We start from the raw sequence: 14,444 nt of genomic DNA on the forward strand, positions 1-14,444 counted from the left end.
TCACCACATTTCTTCGCTCCAAGGATGTTGAATACTCCTGGGGGCACCCATTCAGGCTCATTTTCAAATGGGAGGGTAAGCTCCGCCAGATCTGCACCGTGGAGGAAGCGTCCTCTCTCTTGCGCATCCCGGGGGCGACCCACAATAGTCCTGAGAAGCACATCAGCCCCGCTCAACGAGAGGACGGTGGCCACTGGAGGAGAGTAGAGGGCTCACGGCCGATCTCCCGTCCGGACACAGAGGCTATGGCCAAGGAAGGTTCGGCGGTTCTCCGCTCCTTATCAGAGGACTCCACCCTCACTTCCGCTGACTGATATGGCTACTTTCTATTAGCATGTCATCCACCTTTGCTTCTTTAGTCCAGATTACCGATGGGACTACTCAAGCTGTTTGGGCGAGGGGGGGGGGGGGGGATGGGGGGCGGCGAGTACTCCTGCTATCCATCCCACGTCTCACCGCAGGCGGTTCGCCTGGGACTTTTGTGAACTTTACACATGACAGTTCTTCTGGGTTTGTTGGTTCGGGGTATTTTTTTTATGATGTTTCCTTTTTTATGGGGGTCTCTCCTCTTCCTCCGATGTTGAGCTACGTTCTCCACCTGGGCCCCTGAACCTGTCCTAGGTTCTTCAGCCGAGCGGAGTTAGTTGCGGCAGCCTTACATTCCCGCCCGCATGGTCACCGATATCCATATTGTGTCCTTAAATGTGAAAGGTCTTAACAGCCCTACTAAACGGAGAGCACTGCTGTCTTACCTAGAGCGCTCTGATGCCCATATATGTTTAATACAAGAGACACACCTCCTCACGGCAGATACCCACAGCCTTCGATCACGGGCATTTCTGATTCAAATGTTTTCATCCGCTACTTCTAAAACTGCAGGGGTTGCCCTCTTGGTTTCCTCCCACTTTCCGGGCCGTGTGGGTAGCAAACTAGCTAAAATCAAGGGGAGGTTTCTGGCCTATACCTTTACATTAGACACTCCCACGTTTGTGCTGGCCTCAGTTTACGCTCCCAATAGTGGCCAGGAGGGTTTCATTAAAACGGTCATTCAGGACATCGCAGGTTTGCCGGACCGGACAGTTTTGTTGGGAGGGGAAAGTAACTTGGTCTTAGATGGGGACATGGACCGTTCAGGTCAGCGATTGGGTCAGACGGGGACCTTGTCCAATGCTGGGAAACACCTTTTGACTGATGCCGGGCTCACTAACATTTGGAGACATAAACACCCTAACACCAGGGCATACACGTTTTATTCACACCCTCACAAAACTTACAATCGCATTGACTATTTCTTTACCTCCGACCTGCTCACAAACCTCAAGGCGCGTAACTCGACGATTTTGTATTCAAGTTTATTGTTCTCTTTCCCACCTGCACAATACTACCATGCCGGGTTGTTACCCGATGATTGTGGAGCACACTGGCTCATTTGTTCTTTTTGTGGAAATCAATAAAGACATCTTAAACCAAAATGAGAAATTAACTGATCAATGTGCACTGTAAGGACGAAGTTTATATGATGAGCCTGCAGCACAGTCTTTTCTTCTTTTTCTTCCTCTGGCTATAGCTTTCTTTACTTCCCCTTCTTTTCTCCCTCATCTCTTCTTATCTTTGCGCCTGTTCTATTTATGGTCAGTCAACTCTATTGCAATATTGATCACAATATTGATTCTGTCTTAATGCACAAACTGTTTCTTTGTCTGTTTATCATACTGTCTCTTATGTTTTATTTTGCCAATAACAAATAAAAAGTATCTGAACACAAAGGTTTACCTTATCTGCTGGCACACTATACAGTTCGGGCACTAGACGCAAGCCGTGCTTTCCTTTGATAAGGACACCATCCAAAGCCTCTCGGTACTCCTGGACCTGTAGATAGAGAAGTACATACTCACAGTGACTCTTATCAGCAATATGCAACTCATAACGCAGTCACAGTTCAAAAGGTCAATGAAGGCCTCATAACAATCAACAAGTTCAATACACAGACAGCACAGAAAGCCAGAACAAGGCTTGCCTCTGCTTCTCAGCAGCTGGGTCTCTATCCTGAACATACATACATACATGTCCTTTTCAGGCTTTGAGTGTCTAATAAATTATGCAAAATAAGACGGGTAGTTCCCAAATTTAGGTGGAAAGCAGCTCCTATATAGAGCACCCTGCAACACCAGCAACACTCTGAAACTGCTCACCTCAAATGTCTCTTTTTCTAGCAAAGTCTTTAAGCATAGGATTACCAAGTATTGTGGGAAGCCATAAATTGGTGGTCAAGATGTGGAAGAGGATTGTGGGCGGAGTCACAAGGGGCAGAGCTTTATAAGCAGAGTCTGACAGTCAACAATATATTTAATTTAAAAAGAAATATGCAGCAAAGAAATGGGCACAAAGATTATGTGTGACAGTAATTCTATTCTAGCTTACTTACCTCACCACAAACAGGCTGCATTTTAAAATATCTTACAAGGGTAAGACACCTGCTGCTGAGATCTTTGTATGCCCATCAATTGTGAGGGGATTATAATAGCAGTAAGATAACTCTAGTGGATAACGCAGTTCTGGGAGATTTCTGTGTTTTGTCCAGTCAAAGTTTTAACGTATGAGTTACTTACCTTCGGTAACAATGTGTCTGGTAGAGACGTTATCTGGCCGCAAATTCCCTAACTTAGAATATCCCCAGGCCTCAGACTGGATCCGGAAAAGTTTCTGTAGCAGCACCTCTGCGCGCCGGGGGACGGCGCCTCACAACCCCGCCATGACGTCGTCCACGGGTGTGACGTCAGTGAGGTCATATAAGTCCCTCCCGGCGTGCTGACGTCAGTTTTCTTCGGAGAAACTTTTCCGCAGCACAACGTGGAGCCACCAACAAAACTGTGAAAGTATGGGAACGCTGTGCAAAGGATGAAAAATCCATAAAGAACGAAGGCGGATGGTGCAAAACACCATCATAAAAGACAGTATTAGCCACTGTCTCCATATAAGGGAAGACGTAAAGGCAGAGCAAGCTCTGACAAAGAACCCCAAAGCGAAGCATGGACCCTCCCAACAGGCGGAGTAACAAGGGAAAAATACCTCAACAGACAAAGGTAGTTATTACCACGTAGAACTGTGCCGACCAACAAGGAAGGGGCACAGGAAGAACAACAGTCTACTGGGAGAAGGTATGAAAAGAATAGCACTTTCCCTATAGAAAGACGGACGCTGAAACACAGCCCAGCAGATCCCCAAGAAGGCGACTACAGAGGAGACAATAGCCCTAAGTTAATGGAGAAGGCGGGAGGGAGGTAAGGCAACAGGAGAAGAAGAATCTCCTGATGATGGTGAATCAAAAGACGCCATTTTACAGGAAAGAAGCCACCTGGAGGGAGGCAGACGCATATGGCAATTACTAAAAAGGGTGTAACCATGTGAGCACCCTGTAAGAAAACCAATGGCAATTGAAAGGAGGTAAAGTGGAGAAACCTACCTAGCAAGGTCCTTGAAGAACGGGGAGGATGGGTTGGCGTTAAGGAATCTGCTGCTAGACAACGTCTCTACCACATACATCATTACCGAAGGTAAGTAACTCGTACATCTGAGTGAGACATCTAGCCCCACATTACTTAACTTAGAATAGATACCACAGCCATACCCCAAGGGGGAGGAGGGTCTGCGACAGAACAGCAGAAAGTGCCTGAAGCACTGAGCTGGCAATAGAGTGACGGACTATGGGGAAGGCTGTTGCGGAACAGCCAGACAGCAACACAAGTAGCTCGAAGAGCAAAAGACAAGGCATCCCAAACTGCCAGAATGGCGACACCATACCCGAAAGGAGTATGAGATGCATGAACAGCACTAGTCATATCCCAGAACATAAGAGAGTCCAGAACGAAGGAGGAAGAAGGACTACTCCCAGCTCAATGGTGCAGTAAGTGGACACCAACGAAAGCTAGAGGATAACATGAAGAAATATAACCAGAGCCTGCTAGGCTAGCCCACGCAAGGGAGACCACATCCAGGAAGCGAAGGGCAAGTGGCAGGAACTGAGCAACATTTTAGAAGTACAGGCGGGAACAAAATACACCCCAAGCGCACACCTAGCCAACAAAAGGGGTGGCAGGGGCAAACAGCATCACTCGAAAGGCACGCTGAAGCGGACCACAACTAAAATATGCACAGAGCAGACAGCCACAGAGGCAACAAGGCGGCGAAGCTAAAATGAGCATGGAACTACCCAACCAGGCAGTTTGAAGGTCAGGGTGAGAACTCACCCACAAAATACAGAGAAGCAGGGTGCAGTACCTGGGACGACTTGCATCAGAGGAGCTGCCCCATAGGCACAGGAGACAGAGTATGGTGACACCTAGCAGAAAAGACACATCCGAAGGGAGTGGCTGCAGAGGCACCGAAAGTGCCAATAGGAACACACATAACTGTTGAGAAGAACCTCAGATCTACAGGCCACTTCCTCCGACTGTGAGGAGAAATCCACCCCCAACAGAAAAGTGGGACTGTTTAGTATACGAACACCAAGAAAGAAGCATTGTGAAGAGGGGGGACCACTCCAGGGAGTGGAACGCAAGGAACCCTTAATGCAGAAGATGCAGGAAAAGGCACTGAAGTGCACATAAACGTACTAGAAAAGACACTGCGGTGCAGAACGAGGCAAGCTCGAGTACAAGCACTGAATTGCTCTTTGAAACACGGAGACATAGGACCAGACCTCACAGTAGCGAAGAGAGGTGGCGACGTAGAAAGGGGATACCCCACTGGCAATTTGTAGATATAATGTATCTAGCAAAAGGGGGCGCGCAACGACCACGCAACTACGTGTGCCATAGGAGGAACCCACCTAGTGCACCCGTGGCAGGAGGTAGCCGCGTTTTGAAATATATTGAAAACTTCCAAAGGAGGTGATAGAGGCACAGATGTAAGGCTCAAGCAAGGCGAGACCCATGGCATATAGAAGATAGCGCCAAAAGGCACAACACTGAACACCGTGCAATGGTAAGACAATAGAGTCATTGGACGTAGATAGCACAAAGGGGCCACTATGCCTGCCTGACGCATAGTAGAGCTATACAATAGCATACAGGTACCCCACTTGGAGTATGGCACATCCCCAAGAACCACAGGGGAACACCTCTTTGGGCAAACCATAGTCAGACGACCGAACACAAACAACCTGTGGAACACCGCCACAATAGGCTTACCGGCAGCCTAAAAAACGCATAGTGCAACTGGTGGACGCTGAATGAAAAGATAACCACCCCAGAACATGTCTAATGGAGGCCTGCAAAATACAGACCTATGGGGGAGAACGAAAGCCCTCTAGGAGACGCTGAGCAGCAGAATCGGCATGGACATCAAACAAAAGGACCCCTATCAAAGGGTAGGTCAACAAGGCCTTCCTGGATATTCTCCGGAAAGACGCCATCCCGCATCCAAGCATGGCGCCGTAGGGCAACCGAACCAGCCATTGCACGGCCTAATGAATCCGCAGTAGCCAAGTCGAGCAGATTGTAAATTCCGCCAAATCACGGCCATCACAGAGAATATTAAGGAGGTCAACACGAGCGCCCTCAGAAGTAGCCAATAAAAGAGACTCGGCAGAGTTCCCAATGGGCAGAAGTAGCCCGAGCCAAAACACCCACTGTATTTAGTGATCGAAGAGCTGCGCTAGTGGAGGTGATAATGTTACGGCCCCACGACTCCAGCCATCTGGACACTCGGGAGGGAGGAAGCAGCAGCTGAGGCAAGGAAGGGAAAGCAGTTTGCAGGACAAACCCCTGAACGTCAGGGTGAATAAATAAGCAAACTGGATCATGTGGAGCAGGACAGTGGCGGTGCAAAATAAAACGAGCCACCAGATCATAGGAAGCTGGCCGAGCCCAGGTGCCCAAAATGCCATCATTAAGAGAGGCTTTGAAGGGTAGAAGCGGCTCTACATTCGACGAACCATGGTGGACATCCAACAGGGGGTCAACTGGCAGGGGGACCGAAGGGGGTTGCATACTCAGAACACAAGCAGCCAAGGAGATAACCCTAATGGACACCGCACCGGCTTCGGTAGCCCTCCGAGGAGGGGACAGCATCTCATCCGTGGGTGAGGACTGTAAACTAAGTCTCCCACCCCAAGGTGGTTGACCAATGAACTGAGGATGTGACCAATGCCCAAAAGAAGGAAGCCCCATTGACGAATGAGGGTCCTGATGGGGCTCCTGAGGAGGCGGGGAGTCTGCCGGGACCACAAATTCCAAGGGAGGGGGAAGAGGCAAGGACAGATCCGGCGCTGCTGGAGGTTGAGGCAACGCCGAACTCCCCCCTGAAGCCTCCAGAGAGGAGTCAATAATCCGGCGTCCGGGCGACACCCTGGTGACTTCGGTTGGCGCCGAACATGACCCGCCCGGCGCCGACTCGGCACCATCTGGCGCAGAGCCTGCCTCATCCGGCACTGACGCCACGTCAACCACAACAAGCTCCGCTTCCGAAGAAGGAGATGGCGCCGGACTAGGGAGGCAAGCCTACGACGCGAGACCAGCGCCAACTCAGCCTCAACCACAACAGGCCCCGACTCCAAAGTAAGGAATGGAGTCGGAGCCTGGGAGGCAAGTCTACGGAGCCGGACCGATGCCGACCCAGCCTCCGGACCGGCAGCAGTCTGTCCAGAAGGCTGAGGCATGCTCGAAGCAAGGCTGCGAACACCAGCAACCACCTGCAGCGCCACAGCGAGCCCCACTGGGCTATGCGGCACGGCAGGGGTGCTACGGGTCGAACAGGGGAACCCAGACAGGCCGCGCCCTGACGATGCCATATCTCCATCATCCCTAGAGGCAAGGGGTACAGTCGGCGCCAGGGGCGAACCCGCCGGCGAGTCCGCCGGAGACCCCACACATAGCAGAGGCTCCGAGGATGCCCCAGGGAGAGGAGGGGACCCAAGGGAGGCATGCAGGGCCGCGGCGTAGGCCTACATTTGGGTCCAAGTCCTGAGGATTCCGGGAACTAGCGCCCCCGACAATAGAAGGAAGTGAGGTTGAGGACCTCGGCGACATGCGCTGTGACTTACTCGAGCGAGGCGAACAACGCACCTGGGAACCAGAGGGTGACCGATGCCGCAAATGGAACCTACTGCCAGAGGGACCTACCGCCGATGAGGAGGCCGTGGCCGAGACGACTCTGACCAGGACAGACAAACTGAAATAACAAAACGATCTCTGTGTCAAAATCATTAACCCACTTACCTAACTGCATAAAATACAAACCATTGATCTGCATGTGACAGGGTGTGCATTGCAGCAGGTACATAACCCCTCTATGCTACTTTATGAATCTGATAGAGACATCTAGCCGCACATTCCTTAACTTTGAATATCCCTAGCCGTCACACTGGATCCGGAATTTTTTTGCAGCAGCACCTCTGCGCGCCGGGGGACGACGCCTCACGACCCCGCCCTGACGTCGTCCATGGACGTGACATCAGCGAGGTCAAATAAGTCCCTCCCGGCGCACGGACGTCAGTTCCTTCTTTTCCGCGTGCAATGCGGATCTGGAGTAAGCGGTTCCTCTGGCCTGTTTTCAGGCCCTTATTTGACTCTTCGTGTCTGAAACAGTGTGAAATGCCTTCGGGCTTTAAAACGGGTACCTCCTGTTCGCGGGAAATGTCCATGACGGACCCACACCTTATCTGTATGTGGTGTCTGGGCGAACACAACGACTCGACAGATTGGGATGCCTGCCAACACCTCAAGCCGAAGTCCCGGCGGGAGCGCAGGATGAAGCTGCTATACAGTTCATAAACTGCAATCTTTTTAAAGTAGCACAGTGATATGTTTACAATGTCATGGGTTTAGATAATTATTGTTTTTCCTCAAGCTGTTGTTATTCTAATATTGCAAAGAAAGGTTCCCTTAGGAAGTAATAAAGAAACTCTGCTCATCTGTAATCCTCACCAAAGTCATAAGTGCTGAATAGTCCCGCCCACATGCAGGGATCTCGGAGCTCTTTAAAAATGATACATATTTGTATAACAAACCTTGTACTACAGTTCATTCCATATATGTTTGCAACCTTAAGGGAGGCTAAAATGGCCAGATTTCATTGAGGTTGCATTTTAAAAAGAAGCCTATTACATAGAAACGCATCACCATAAAAAAGTGATCATAGAAAATCTTTTACAAACCTTTTGAAAAGGGAATTTGAAACAGTTCGCCAATAAGCTGCAACGCAAAGCATAGTAGAGAAAACTGGCACTGTGCCTTTAAGAACCTGAAAGTACACCCTGAATCCCATCTTGCCTCACCGGTGGCACTTAGATCAGGTCACTGTTACGGAGATTAGAGTTCATAAGAAACGCAATTGTTGCTAGCTGTAACAGTTTCTGTTCAGGGAGGGGGAGGGTGGCTTATGATTTTGATAAGGATTCATGGACCAGAAGAACTAAGATTACAGGTGAGTAATGTTTCCTTTTCTTCCAGGGGATCATCATCAAAACTCATAAGTACTGAAGAACAAGTTACTTACCTTCGGTAACGATATATCTGTAAGAAACAGTAGTTAGTATTAGATTCCTTACCTTAGAATATCCCCAGGCGTCAGTCTGGATCCGGAAACTTTTGCGTAGCAGTACCCCTGCGCGTCGGTAGGCGTCGTCTGCAGGCGTCCCCTGCGGCTCCGCGTCCGTCGTCGGCGTCGTGCGCCGTGATGACGTCGCTGGAGTATATAGACGCCGCCTCCACGCGCTGACGTCAGGTCTTTGCACACAGCTTTTCCGCGCCAGAACACGCAGAGCCATGTGAGAACCAACACTGGTGCCATTAGAAACTAGGGCCCTGAAAGGGATGTCCTTAACCCTAGGTATCAGTTCGCAGAACGGGGAGGATGGGTGGGGCGGTAAGGAATCTAATACTAACTACTGTTTCTTACAGATATATCGTTACCGAAGGTAAGTAACTTGTTCATCTGAAAGAAACAGGTTAGTATTAGATTCCTTACCTTAGAATAGATACCCCAGCAATACCAACCCCGGTGGTGGGTCTGCGAACCAATACAATCCTACACCAGAATGTCCTGGATGACCGAACGGCCAAAGAAGCCATCCCTCCGGACTTGACTGTCCAGGCAGTAGTGCCTCGCAAAGGTGTGCAGCGAGGCCCACGTAGCCGCCTGGCAAATGTCCTGCAAAGGGACTCCCCGGTTCAGGGCAGTAGTAGCCGCCGTGGCCCGAGTGGAATGGGCTCTCAGCCCAACAGGAGGCTCCTTCCGAGCCAAAGAGTAGCACGCTTTGATGCACAGGACGACCCACCGAGAGATGGTCCGTTTCTGTACCGCCCTTCCCTTCTTCTCACCCACGTAGCCAACAAACAGTTGGTCATCAACCCGGAACTGGCGTGTGCGATCCATATAAAATGAAAGCGCACGTTTTGGGTCCAGACGATGGAGCCGCTCCTCATCTTTTGAAGGATGCGGAGGCGGGAAGAAGGAGGGTAAGGTGATGGACTGCCCGATGTGAAAAGCAGAAACTACTTTGGGCAGGAAAGAAGGTCTAGTCCTCAGAACCACCTTGTCTGGATGAATGGACATGAAAGGAGGTTTGACAGAAAGAGCCTGGAGCTCACTCACTCTCCTGGCAGAGGTGATAGCAACCACGAAGGCCGTCTTTAAAGTCAGGAGACGGAGAGGACAGGAATGAAGCGGCTCAAAGGGAGCGCACATCAAGAAAGTCAGAACCAGGTTCAAGTCCCACTGAGGCATCACGAACGGAACAGGTGGATACATGTGCGTGATGCCCTTCAAGAATCTCGTTACAATAGGGGACTTGAACAAAGATGGCTGATCAGGTAGCCTCAAGAAGGCGGAAAGGGCAGAAAGGTAGCCCTTGATAGTGCCCAGAGCAGAGCCCTGCTGGGCAAGAGAGAGAGAAGAAAGAGGAGAACCTCGGAGAGAGGGGCAGAAAGGGGATCCACAGCCTTTGCTGTGCACCATGCCACAAATCTGTTCCACCGGCAGGCGTATATCGACTTTGTGGAGGGACGCCTGGCTGCCAGAATCACATTACAGACTTCAGGAGGCAAGTCAAATGGCCTCAACTGTCGCCGCTCAATCTCCACGCATGGAGGTGGAGACTGGACAGGTTCGGGTGGAGGACCGTCCCCTGCTGCTGTGACAGAAGGTCCTCCTGAAGGGGCAGGCGGATCGAGGGACCGACTGACATGCTGAGTAGCTCGGGATACCAGTACCTTCGAGCCCAGTCCGGAGCCACAAGGATAACTTGGGCCCGGTCGCGCCTGATCTTCTTCAGCACTCTGGGCAGAAGTGGTATAGGCGGAAAGGCGTACAACAGACCGCAACTCCACTCGCGCCGAAAGGCGACGCCGTGCGAGTGCCGTCTTGGAAACTCCAACGCGCAGAACTGATGACATTGCGCGTTCTCTTCTGCGGCGAATAGATCTAACCAAGGCTCTCCCCATTGCAGAAAGAGGCCTTTCGCCACGTCCGAGTTCAGACGCCATTCGTGATCCACCGAGCACCGACGGCTGAGTTCGTCCGCCCTGGCGTTCAGAGAACCTGCCAGGTGTTGAACCGTCAGAGTCACGCCCTGACGTTCCAGCCATTGCCAGAGACGCAGGGCCTCCTGGCAAAGGGTCCACGACCCCACTCCGCCCTGCTTGTTGCAGTACCACATGGCGGTGGTGTTGTCCGTGAACACCTGCACTACACTCCCGTTGACAAAGGGGAGGAATGCCTTCCGTGCTAGGCGAATCGCCCGCAGCTCCAACATGTTGATATGGAGCCGGGACTCCGCCGGAGACCAGATGCCTCTGATCTCCGCCTCTCCCAAGTGGCCTCCCCAGCCCTGGAGGGACGCGTCCGTCACAACTACGTGCTCCGGTTGGGGAAGGGAGAGGGATCTGCCTCTGACCCAATCGCGGTCCGTAAGCCACCACTGCAACTGTCTCGCAGCGCCCTCCGAGATCAGGACATGGTCGGATAGGTTGCCCTGATGCTGGGCCCACTGAAACTTCAGGACCCACTGCAGAGCCCGCATCCGCCACCGGGCGTGATGCACCAGAAGGATGCAGGAAGCCATCAGCCCCAGCAGCCGCAGCGTCAACCTGACCGAAACCCGGGATAACGGCTGAAAGATGGGAATCAAAGCCTGTATATCCCGGACCCGCCGTTCCGGAGGATAAACCCGAAACTGCGCCGAGTCGAGAACCGCTCCGATGAAAAGGAGCTTTTGAGAGGGACACAGGTGTGATTTCGGCACATTGATGGAAAACCCCAGCTCGTACAGGAGGTCTGCCGTCATCTGAAGGTGGTGGACGACTGTCTGGGGCGAGCCCGCCTTCAACAACCAGTCGTCGAGGTAGGGGAAGACTGAAACCCCTAACCGGCGCAGATGAGCTGCGACCACCGCCATCACTTTCGTGAACACCCGTGGGGCGCTGGTAAGGCCGAATGGGAGCACGATAAACTGAAAGTGCTCGTGGCCTACCGTGAACCGCAGGTAACACCGGTGGGCCGGCAGGACGGGGATGTGAAAATACGCATCCTGCAAGTCCAACGCCACCATCCAGTCTTGCGGGTCTAGAGCAGCCAAGACCTGAGCCAAAGTCAACATCTTGAACTTCTCCTTCCGGAGGAAGCCGTTGACGTTCCGTAGATCCAAGATAGGACGCAGGCCCCCCTTGTCCTTCTTGGGTACCAGAAAGTAGTGGGAATAGCAACCACACCCTACTTCTGGCCCAGGAACGCGCTCGATGGCCCCCTTGGCCAAGAGGGCCGTAACTTCCTCCTGCAGAAGTGTCAAGTGGTCCCCCGACACACGGTGGTTCTGCGGTGGCATGGCTGGAGGAGTGATCTCGAAGGGGAGGGAGTAGCCCCTTCGGACGAGCTGCAGCACCCACCTGTCCGATGTGATAGTGCGCCAGCGGGAGTGGTGATGGCGAACCCTGCCACCCACTGGCGTCACATGGGCCTGAAAGCTCGGACTAGGAGGATTTGGAGGCTGATGCTGCGGGGGGAGGTGTGGTCTGACCCCGCCGTTGTCCCCGACCGCCTCCACGGCGGAATCCACGGCCGCCACCGCGTTGAGAAGTATTCTGCGGTGCGTGGCTGGCAGCACGTGTGGGACCGCCCCTTCCGTGGCCACGAAAGGAGCGAAACGAACCCGTTTGCTGGCGCTGGGTCGAGAGACCCAAGGACTTAGCCGTGACCCTGGAGTCCTTGAAGCGCTCAAGCGCGTGGTCCGCTTTGTCGCCAAACAGGCGACTGCCATCGAACGGCATGTCCATCAAAGTATTTTGGACATCCGTCGAAAAGTTGCCGGATCTCAGCCAGGCGTGGCGACGAATCGCCACCGTCGTGGACATCGCTCTGCCCAGCGAGTCGGTCGTATCAAGGCCACACCTGATGGAATATCTCGCCGCGTCTCGGCCTTCAATCATAGGCTGGCCGAGCTTGTCCCGTACCTCCTGCGGGCATTGCGGCAGACACTCCGCGACCGTATCCCACAGAGAGTGGGTGTAGCGGCCCAAGAGGCATGCGGTGTTGCAAGACCGCAGTCCCAGACTCAGGGACGAGAAGACCTTCTTGCCATACTGGTCGTACCTCTTTGATTCCCGGTCAGGCGGGGCCGACGGGAATGCGGTTTGGGAAGTGGAGGCCTGGATCACCAGACTCTCAGGGGTGGGATGGGTGGACAGGAACTTAGGGTCGTCCGGACACGGACGGTGGCGTCTGGCCACGTTCCTATCAACAGGCGAACCTGAAGCGGGCCTTGACCACGTGCCCAAAAGAACGTCTGTCAAGGCTTCATTGAACGGCAGCAGAGGCTCCTGTGGGCATGACTGCGGTTTGAAGACCTCGGTGAGGATGTTAGGCCTCACTTTAGCGACGGGGAGCTCAAGGCGTAAAGCCTTGGCAGCCCTCATCAACACCACTGAATAAGCAGCCCCAGCCTCCGAAGCCACAGTAGGAGGCGAGACAAAACCAGGGTTAGGAGAATCATCCAGACCACTGGCCTCACCCAAGTCACCTGTCCAGTCCACGTCGTACTGACACTCGCGTGACAGAGGGTCCTCAGACCCCTCCCAACCCTCTCCATAATCTTCATCCTCACCATATTCTGAGTCAACGATGTAGACCGGCTCCACAGGGCCAATGGGCCCCATCGGCGCCGGACTCGGCGTCGGGCGACGCCGGTCCGACTCCGCGTCCGGAGTAGGAGAGGGAGTGGGGGTGGCGCCGCCCGGAGCCGGCGACGGAGTCGCGGCGCCGTGCGGAGGCGGCACCATGGGTTGCCCCGATGGAATCGGCGCCGGAGAGGCCGGAGGACCAGCCGGCGTCGACCCCGAAGGGCCCAGCGGCGCCGGGGCCAGAGCCGCCGGCGGCGTCAGGGCCGGAGCACCCGACGGCATCGGGGCAGGAGCACCCGAACCGCTCGGGCCCCCGGACGGGACCACCGGGCCCGCAGGCGCCGTAGGCCCCGTCGGAGGAGACAGCGCCCTCATGGCCATGAGGAACTCCTATATCTCCTCGCGCGACGCGCCTTGCCCAGGGACCGACGGGTATGGAGCAGGCAGCGTCGGCGACCCACGCGGGGCCGCGGGGGTGGGGCTACCCGAACCCCCGGCCGCGTCGGGGGGAGTCGGGGGTGCGATGACGACGCCCCGACTTCTTGTGTTTCTTACCTGAGGAACCGGAGGAATGGTGACGACTTCCGGAGCGCTCGTGGCGGCTCCGCGACCGTTCTCTCGACGGCTCCCTCGACCTCCAGCCGGACCGGGACCGCTCTCGACGCGGGGCCGACACCCGGAGCTCGAGAAGCTTGCGGGACCGCTCCCGTCTAGCCTTAGTCGTCAAGGCCCGGCAGTCGACGCAGGACTCCACGTCGTGGTCCGCGCCCAGGCACCGGAGGCAGAGTCGATGGTGGTCGGTGACCGACATCGTGCGATCACACCCGTCACAGTTCTTAAAACCGGGCATCCTACCGGCACCTTAAGAGTTAGAGTTATCAAAAAACTTTGGTCAAAAGACCGGAGTACTGCTCTTCGGATCTGCGCTAACTGGCGCGGAAAAAAGAAGAACTGACGTCAGCGCGCGGAGGCGGCGTCTATATACTCCAGCGACGTCATCACGGCGCACGACGCCGACAACGGACGCGGAGCCGCAGGGGACGCCTGCAGACGACGCCTACCGACGCGCAGGGGTACTGCTACGCAAAAGTTTCCGGATCCAGACTGACGCCTGGGGATATTCTAAGGTAAGGAATCTAATACTAACCTGTTTCTTTCAGATAAGAGTAGCAACCCCACTGAATAACAAGCTCATCCCACAAATAGGCGTCATTAAATAAAACCAGCTCCAACAATCACTCTCAAAAGTTCCTCAAAGAAGCCTGCCCTACTTGAATATCCACTCTGGAGTCTGACTCTAGATAGTAGAGTTTAGTAAAAGTATGATCTCAA

General features: G+C 53.7%; 1 protein-coding gene across 4 annotated transcripts in view; it reads right to left on the bottom strand.

The window, feature by feature from the left end:
* Window positions 1–14,444, bottom strand: part of PHKA1 (phosphorylase kinase regulatory subunit alpha 1) — a 1,063,236-nt gene that overhangs the window by 610,194 nt on the left and 438,598 nt on the right. For all 4 annotated transcript variants that reach the window (XM_078663812.1, XM_078663811.1, XM_078663813.1 and 1 more), the window contains one exon: window positions 1,774–1,869. In XM_078663812.1, coding sequence (XP_078519938.1) covers window positions 1,774–1,869 — 96 coding nt within the window. The remainder of the gene's footprint in view (window positions 1–1,773; window positions 1,870–14,444) is intronic.

Source organism: Lissotriton helveticus, chromosome 10 (genome assembly GCF_964261635.1).
Source record: "Lissotriton helveticus chromosome 10, aLisHel1.1, whole genome shotgun sequence".
NCBI lineage: Eukaryota > Metazoa > Chordata > Amphibia > Caudata > Salamandridae > Lissotriton > Lissotriton helveticus.